Below are 9804 nucleotides of genomic sequence, written 5' to 3'. Positions count from 1 at the left end.
ATCAATATTTCCTATATAACCCATCGAAACCCTCATAAATATAACCCAATAGTTATACTAATCAAGATAGAGACCGCTATATATTTTACCATATTACATCTCAAATACTAACTCAAAATCAACATTATTTCAAAAACATTAATTTCAGCACTCCCCCTCAGAGCATCTCCATCCCTAAAATTGTTTAGAAATTTCAAACAACTGTCAAATTCAAATTGACAATTAAGTCTGAACTAATTGCAAAACAGTTGCATAATTGAAACAATACTAATTGCAAGTCTATGTTACACATATCTTAATTACAGCAAAAAGACTCTTCTGCGACCGGCCAAATGGGTCGCAGATGGGTGAAGCGCCGGTCCCAGATGACCAAAATGGGTTGTAGAAGACCCGGTCGCAGTTACTCCGTCACTGATGACTGCCCTACTGACGTCACCGGTCTCTGAAGGGTATGGCGCCGGTCGCAAATGACCCCTTCAGCGACCGACTAGATCCATCACGGATGCGACACGCTGACGTGGTTGAAGACCTATCAGAGACCGACTGAGCGGTCACAGAAGAGTTCCAAATCGGTCGAAGAAGGATTTTTTTTTTGTTATTTTTCTTTTCCCCAATTGGTACAAAATGTACCAAACAAATGTAATATTAAATCCATTATGTTCATATATTTTTCTCCAGCTCCAAGCCTCCAATTGGTACGAAACGTTATTCACAAGCATTTAACATCAAACAACAATTTCCACAGAACATGCAATCTTTATAGTCACTGGAATAAATGGAACTAAAACCACACATCAAATTTCAATTTGTTTTATTATGATTATTCCAACAAATGACATATTAAATAGCACTGGAATATACATATTTTGAACCATGACATTATATTATACAAACACAAATAAAATAAGGTGCCTAAAAATTGAAGACCTGAGTCTATCATTGAAAACCAATAACGAAGAAAATATAATATAAGCCAAATGAGCATAAACAAAGCAAATATATTTGATGAGAGAACAAAACTGTTGACTATGTGAATAACTGATAATGGAGACTCCCACACCTGCATTTTGTAAAGGAAAGAAAACAATAAAATCAGGAATCGTGTGCTTGCCAAAACAGAAGAGTTCATTACTTCATTTTATAATTTTATCAAGATAAAAGTTAGTATACATACCATAGTTGATAAGAGGAACAACTTCAAATAGCTCGAAATGATAATCGCCAATATGACTTCTTGACACCTAAATATACCATCATAAATATAAAAATCAGCATAAAAGTAATTAAAATTTGTGGCACACAAATTAGATGGTGTTACTAGTTAGAATTTTTGAGGAAAATTATTTTTAATGCAGTGGTATTGAACCCTTCTCCGATTACAACTGTTTAGTAAATAGTCAAACATTCTTTTCATCATTTTTTTGTAAGTACAGCAACAGTTTGTACCATACAGGTAATCTCACATAGCCATAATAACTGCAAGAGAAATTAGGAGAAACTAAAATCATTTTGCACTATTGTTTTAGGGTACCTTGTATGCATCTGAATCAAGATAGAGCATGTTAAACAACAAATGTCGATATGCCTCCACCTTGTGCAGAATCAGATCGATCAAGATAATCTACAAAATGAAAAAGAATCTTGAATAATAGTTAACAAAGGCATAACTAATGTAAGCCGTATTTTTTGCTTTCTAGATTTTAAGCATTGTTTAGGGCCTAATAGAGCTGTATTACCACAATTAGAAAGTAATAATTGGTAATAAAAGTTGGTGGCACAGATTTATACTGGCATGTACCAGACAATATGGTAATCCATATCAACCCAATCACCTCACCATGAAACATATCGCTGAGATTTAAAGAAATTTACCATAAATTCACAATCGATGTAGGGATCAGCAACAGCTTTGCACTAAATTTAACATGGAAGGACACCTCTAAAACAAAATTAGATACCAACAGAAGGTCAGAGAGAATCGGAATTCAGAGAAAATCAATTAGACATCAACAGTGATTTTCACAATTAAATTTAAAGGGACTTATTAGCATAAATTTAAAGGGATTTTCACAATTAAAAGCTCTCTGTCATATCTAAAATGATGTAAATAAATTTAAAGGGACTTATTAGCATAACAACCAGACTTACAACATGTGTACCAGTCAACATGTGTACCAGTCAGAAAACTGAATAGAACATTAAGAAGATTAATAAAACTCTATTTAGATGCATGTCTATTGTAGAAAAGCATGCAGTATCAATGATTTCTATTCTTTTTTACTTTTATGTTTTTAAATACTGCTGCAAAAATACATGAGGACAAATTAAGACAACATATTCTTTCTAAATCTATACAAGGCAATTGATAAATCTGTAATAAATAGATTTTGATCAGTAGTAGCAAAATCCACTAAATATTTTTCGGTTATTGCTGAAAACAGATTTTAAGCACAAAAGACCCTGATTAAGGGTTAATTGGTACCAAAACCAGCACATACCTATAGAACACATTTTTACTAAACCAAGCTTGAATTTGCCAAAATTTAACAAAATCCAGTAACTATGTGTTTTAATCATATATCAAGATGCAAGGAATTAATAAACTCCTTAATATTTGCTTAATTAGTACATATTTGCTAATGCAGGCATAGAAACGAATAAGGTACTGTTATCTCATTGATTGATTCATGCTGATGCGATCCTTTCATATATCAACATGCTGATTTGATTCATTGATTGCTAACTTGTTTTCATTATGATAATCATTTTCAGATTTCTTTAATTGGAACAGAGCAAGGATTAGGTACTGTTATCTAAAAACTTTAATCTCAAAAGAATCGAGCAAACCTGATCGAAAACGGAGAGGAGATGTTACGAGTGGAGAGGAGCAGATCGCCGAAGGGAGAGGAACGGAGCAGAGAAGAGGTGGTCGATCGAAGGAGAAGAGAACTCGGTGGCCGAAGTAGAAGAGAACGACGGAGAGGAGAGAGCTTTTTTCGGCGATTTCAGGTGGGGAGAAGAGAACGTCGGTCACGGCCAATTTTTTTCATTTTCAGCGTTCTTTTTTTTTTCTTTTTTTTTTTGGCGTAGGGTTAGAGATGAAAACGCAGGAGGAGACGTCTTGGGAGCGCGTATCAGGAGACCCTTCTGGGACCGGGCCAAATGGGTCCCAGAAGATGTGGGTGCCGGTCCCAGAAAGTTGTGTGCCAAATCTGTCCCCGCTGCATTTTTTTTTTTTTTGGATTTTTCGGTGGATCTTCTGCGTCCGGCGAACAGACCGGTCCCAAAACCTGGTCCCAGATAGGTGATTTTGCTATAGAAGTACGAACGAATCTCAAATTTGTTCCCATCAAGCCCTGATATCACTAATATATTGACCATGCGCAGAGGCTCTTTCCCTCACTCTGTTACTCAGTAAATCTGGTTTTCTAATTTTCTTCGATGCTAACACATTCTTCACCATGAAGCAAATGCGATGAAGAAGAGTGCTCCAGGACATTCCTTTGAATAGTGTTTTTAATTTTTTTTGGTGGTAATTTGGGGTTTAGTTGGCGTTTCAAGAATTTGAAAGCGTGCAACATTTGCTGCAGTAATAACAAAACAGGTATAGATGTGGGTGCATATACATTTTGGGTAGACTTATGTCTGTAGGTTTCCTTCACAAAATCTCCAATTATTCCAAGTGAATAGTAGTGCCATGCTACAGTATCAATGCAAGTTTTTTTGTGATAGACATACTGACCCCACTCCACTCAAAGTAATCACTCTAGTGAAAAACAAAAAAATAATAGAAGTTAAATAAGCATTGTACACGCCACTTCTAAGAACTTACCTTACCCCTCAAATCTAAACACACTCTGCTCTTTACTCCAAATTTCACAACTACAGAGCTTTCGACAAGGTAATAACTATTGACCCCACTCCACCTAAAATATTCATATCAACTCTCGTTAAATAAAAAATTAAAGAAAAATAAATCGTGAAAGAAACATCGTTGTACAAAGTCTTCTCCATACCACTTCCAAGAACTTACCTTGTCTCCTCAGATCTCAACATTCTGTTGTTCATTAGTCTTTACAAATTTCTCATATTCACATCTCAGATCTAAGGTTCTCTTCCTAGCCTCTCCACAGAAATCTACAGAGCAAAATGGCAGGGTATTTGATAACCTCTCTGCTCTCACTAATCACCAATTTGCTCCCCTCAATTACTGCCTATGCGCAGGCTCCTTCTTCCTCTTCATCAAATTCTAATAACTGTGAAAGGGGTCGTGCTCGAGCTGTTGAGGAGGATTTGGAGAGGCTGATGCGAACTCTGGAGCGGATCAAGGCCACACTGTACGATGCTGAGGAGAGGGAGATTAGAGACCGTGCTGTAAAGCTATGGCTCAAGGAGCTGAAGAATGTCACTTATGACGCTGAGGATGTGCTCAGCGAGTACCAGTATGAGGTCACACGTTTCCAAGTAGAGTCAAGAAATGCTTCTGAATCTTCAAGTTCTCATAAGAGAAAGAAGATGGAGGTTAGTAGCTCATGCATTATATGAAGTTTTTTGAAATGAAGAATGAATTATATTAATTTGTGGTGATATTCAAGACTCTCTGTACATGAGTATATATCACTCAAAGTCCTATTAGCCGTTGGCTATTTTCCTAAAATAAAAATTTCTGGATTCTTGTGGATTGTTAACTAATTGATGAAATTATACTAGGTACTAAATATAACGTAATGGCTATATTATTTAAGCTAGTAGATTTCTTCCTCAATATGCCTATGGTGAATCTCTGAGGCAAATCTTCTATTTCTCAACACTCCTCCTCAAGCTAGGATTGTAAATGTCGATCAATCCTAACTTGCTTGTAATATCTTGAAAGGGCCTCGGATCTAATCCCTTAGTAAAGACATCAGCAAGTTGATCTTCACTCTTCACATATGATGTTTCAATTTCTTTCGCTTGAATTTTCTCTTACAAAATGGCAGTCGACTTCAATGTGTTTGGTTCTCTCGTGAAAAACTGGATTAGAAGCAATGGGTCTAGCCGCTTGATTATCACAAAACATTTTCATAGGTTCATGATTTGTAATATTCAAATCGGCTAAAACTTGTCTAATCCAAGTCAGTTCACTCGTAGTTGATGCCATAGCTCGATATTCCGCTTCTGCGCTTGATCTTGCTACAACATTCTGCTTCTTGCTCTTCCATGTGACTAAGTTTCCGCCAACGAATGTGCAGAAGCCCGTAGTTGATTTTCTATCAAAGCTTCCCGCCCAATCTGCATCGGAATAGCCACATATCTCATTATAATTGTTATTTTTCATCCATATTCCTTTTCCATGTGATCCTTTTAAGTATCTTAAAATTCTATTAACTGCTTCTAAATGAGGTGTTCCATGTGATCCATTTGACTCACTGAATATGAGATGTCTGGTCTAGTTACCATTACGTATATTAATTTTTCTACAAGTCTTTGAAATTGATTTCTGTCATCAAATGGTTCTCCATCTTCAGTATTAAGTTTACACTTATTTTCAAGAGGTGTTGAGGCTGGTTTTGAATCAAATTTACCTGTTTCCTTAAGGGGGTCCAGTGTATATTTTCTTTGAGAAATGAACAAGCCTCTTTTTGAATGAGCTACTTCCATACCTAAGAAATATTTTAGTAAACCTAAATCCTTAATGTCAAAGTTATTCTTTAGTTGATTTTTGACTGTATTAATTTCTTTTTCATTATTTTCCGTAATTATTATGTCATCTACATAAACTAACACAATTATAATGTTCCCACAATTATGTTTAGTAAAACGAGAATTATCAGCACTACTAACTTTAAAACCACATGATTTAAGAAAAAAATTTGGTTTTCCACACCATGCCCTTGGAAATTGCAATTGATTCAATTTCCTTGGTTGCTGATTCTATCATGATTGCTCTGTTGTTGTTATTGGTTTGTTGTTGTGGAATTTTGTTTTGTACCAGTTACTGGTCATATTTTGTTACTCTAATACCATGAAATTTTTTGAAATGAAGAATAAATTATATTAATTTGTGCTGATTTTCAAGGTTCTTTGTACATGAGTATTTATAACTCAAAGTCCTATTAGCCGTTGGTTATTTTCCTAAAATACAAATTGGTGGATTCTTGTGGATTGTTGCCTAATTGTTGAAATTATACTAGATACTAAATACAACCTAACGGCTCTATTATTTAAGCTAGTAGATTTCTTCCTAAATTTGCCTATGATGAATCTCTAAGGCAAATCTTCTATTTCTCAGCAATATATTAAAAATTATCTTACTTGTGCAAATGTTATTTTTCTTCTTTTGTGGTACTAAAACTTAACAGAGTATGCTTGAATATTTTATTCTTTTTTTAGCTATAAAGTTAACCACCGAAGTGGTCAATTGTTATATTATTAGTTTTTCCAATCCAACTTCAGAGTGGTCACATGATATAATACATTTCCAATCTAATTATCAATTTTAAGTTAACAAATTATGAAATTTTGGCATAATTAAATAATACATTTCATTTTGGACAGTACAATGAGTACATCGTTTCAATTCCTGATGGCATGGTTGATCGGCTTAAGAAAATAAGAAGCCGATTTGATGAAATAGCGAAGGATCGTGAGGCTCTTCAATTAAGGGAGAGTGACGGGGTGAGGCATCCCAACAATAAATTGTTACGACCCCCAACGGGTCACATGGTAGATGAGGCAAGCATTTTTGGGAGAGATGCTGAAATAAAGGAGGTCATTGATTTCTTACTATCTGAAAAAGAAAAGCCCTTTTCGGTCATTTCAATTATTGGAAAAGGTGGTCTTGGAAAAACCACCATTGCCCAACTGGTCTACAAAGATGAGAGGGTGACCCGGTGCTTTGATTTATTTGGGTGGGTATGTGTCTCTGAAGAATTTGATGTTGGGAGACTCACTAAAGCAATCATTGAAACAATCACCAAAATCAATTACGGTTTGAGTGAGTTGAGTTCATTACAAGAGAAGCTTGCAAAAACTGTGAAGGGAAAAACAATAGTGCTTGTTTTAGATGACGTCTGGAACGAGAATCAAAGTCTTTGGGAGTTCTTAAGGGTTCCTTTTAAAGAAGCAAAACTGGTTAGAATTCTCGTGACAACAAGAAATACAAAGGTTGCAGATGTCATGCAAACAACGACCTATTTTAGGCCAACTAACTTACCTAAAGATTCGTGCTGGCAGTTGTTTCAGCATTATGCATCTTGTGGTACAAGTGACACTATGCCACCACACTTGGTAAAAATGGGAAGGGAGATTATGAGAAAGTGTGGTGGGTTGCCATTGGCTGTGAAGTCGATTGCAAGCCTCCTTAGACATGAAACAGATGAAGGTTGGAAAGAGATTCTTGAAAGTGACCTTTGGGAAATACAGGAATCAAAAGAAGCGATATTCCCAGCACTTGAGATCAGCTATGCTCATCTACCTGCTCACCTTAAGCCGTGTTTCCTGTTTTGCTCCATGTACCCAAAAGATTACTTGTTGAAAAAGAAAATTCTGATAGAGTTATGGATGTCTCATGGCTACATCGAGTCTAGGGGCAAAAAAGGAATTAGAGAAATTGGTGCTGAATATTATAAGGGGTTAAAAGAAAGATCCTTTCTTGATGATTTTTCAGATCGATCTTCAGAATGCTGCAAGTTGCATGATATAATCCATGACCTTGCTCGACTTAAATCTGAAAATGAACATTATTCCGTAGATATTAGTCAGCCATTAGGTATTGAAGAGAGAAAAATTCTGGGAGAAGCATACCATGTATATGCATGTAGTGTCATGGGATATGTAAACCAAATTCTTCCGCAAAACCAGGGTTTAAGAACTCTTTCTACGGAGCTGAGTCAGTACCAAAAACTATCCTTATGGAACCTCCCTAAGTTTGAAGCACTCAGGGTATTGCAATGGAAAGAACTTTCTTTGACAGGGATTCCTAATTCCATTTCCGAGTTGAAACATCTAGCCTATCTTAGTATTACTTCTGATGATCTTAAAATGTTGCCATCATCCATTGGTGGTCTTCTTAACTTAAAGTTTTTAAATATTCAATCTCGCGATTTGTTGGATTATGTCCCGCATGGGCTTGTTAATTTTCCTGCAATAAAGACAATGAGAGCCAATTTGAGAGTTAAAACTATAGCTTGGTTAAAGGATATGACGGACCTTGAAGGAAATCTCTCTATTTATGGAGTGAGTAATTTAAAAGATGCCCAGCGTGCTAGCTTGAAAAATAAATGCAAACTTGAAACTTTGGAATTATGTTGGGATCCTCTTTTGTACAGATTTGATTACACTGAGAAATCATGGCTGAAATTAAAACTCGAACCAAAAGCTTGTGAGGATGAGTGGGTTGGTGTCGATGATGAAGATTTTTCTTTGTTAGATTCCCTCCAGCCACATTCTAACATAAAAAAACTTCAAGTATTTGAATATTCTTCTGCCACATTACCAGGATGGATGAGTGATCCATCTTCCTTGCAGTCAATTCAAGAAATCTCGTTAGATTTTTTTAAAAATATTCAATCTCTTCCATTCCGCAATCTTCACAATCTCAAGCACCTCAGAATTAGTGCATGTAATAGTATTCGAGTTTTGCAACTGGAGCAGCAACCCTCCCAACTTGAAGAATTGCATATTCTTCTTTGTATGAACCTGGAGTTCATTACTGGACTAGGGAATCTGGATAAGTTGGCTACACTGGAGATTCTCTCTTGTCCAGTCCTGAAATCAATAACGATGGATGGGCTGCAGTTGGTGGAACCTACTGAACCAAATGGTGATTCCTCTAAGGAAAACCCACTTATTGGCCGGCAGAGCATTTCATCGCTTACAAAGCTGGAAATTTGTTCCTGTTCTTCGCTTCGTGTTCTGCCAAATGGATTGATTCCAAAAGCTACCCTGAGTTTCAAATTGGGGATGTACCATAAATCAAATCAGGTTCACAATTCTATTATTATTATAATTATTATTATTTTACTATTTACATTTTAGACCACTGAACTCTTTTGCTTTTATGTAACCATAAGCCTTGGTAGGATTTGTTGACCAATCAAGCTGCTCCTGTTTTGACAAATAAATATTTCATGTTTATATTACTTGTTTGTTGTTGCTACATAATCTCTTGTTCGTTTGTTTTTTTGCAGCATTCTATTGGATGATGTCTTCCTTTCGTCCACAAGGAACATTTAGGAGTCCCCTCAAAGGCCCTCGACTGAAATGAATTTATTATATGATTTGTACAAAATGAAAAGAATTTTCTTTGCTTGTGAGGACTCATTTTCATTGCTTTTGTATTTTTTTTTTCTATACTCTTTCTCTTTTCTTCAAACATTCTCATCTTAAAGAATGATTAAGCAAGCCGACAATCAATTTTTGTATTAGCCAAATTTTTTCCGTTATCAGGATCTTTACAATTTTATTTTTTTCTTTATTTCTGATGAGTTAATTGCATACTAAGATTAGATAATCAAATATTGTGAAAGTAACGTAACAATTAAACAACTAAAGATTAGATAATCCCTTCGTGAGCATACAACTGACCATCCAAACTGTTTTAGCCCAGTAAAGCCCATATTAATTTATTTTCCAAGAGCCCAGTAAAGTCCAACTATAAAATAAGCAATCCATTACTTTTTGCTTTTATAGGGATGAAAACGGAGTGGATATGAAGCAGATATACAGTGGTAAAATTATATTCGTATTTTATTTTTATTTTTCAAATATGTATACAAATGAAATATGAATACAGATATAGATATGGATTGAATTTGATGTTTA

General features: G+C 35.5%; 1 protein-coding gene across 1 annotated transcript; it reads left to right on the top strand.

Annotated features, from left to right (window-relative positions):
• The first annotated feature begins 4039 nt into the window (after positions 1–4039).
• Positions 4040–9404, top strand: LOC144548908 (putative disease resistance protein RGA3). Its single transcript, XM_078297630.1, has 3 exons — positions 4040–4521; positions 6538–8964; positions 9171–9404. Exons 1-3 carry the CDS (start codon positions 4150–4152, stop codon positions 9183–9185), a joined length of 2814 nt encoding a protein of 937 aa, XP_078153756.1. The 5' UTR covers positions 4040–4149; the 3' UTR covers positions 9186–9404.
• Positions 9405–9804: the final 400 nt, after the last annotated feature.

This window comes from Carex rostrata, chromosome 34 (genome assembly GCF_964058835.1).
Source record: "Carex rostrata chromosome 34, lpCarRost1.2, whole genome shotgun sequence".
NCBI classification, from domain to species: Eukaryota; Viridiplantae; Streptophyta; class Magnoliopsida; order Poales; family Cyperaceae; genus Carex; species Carex rostrata.
The sequence above is the reverse complement of the archived record's forward strand: the minus strand, read 5'-3'. Positions and strand labels throughout refer to the sequence as shown.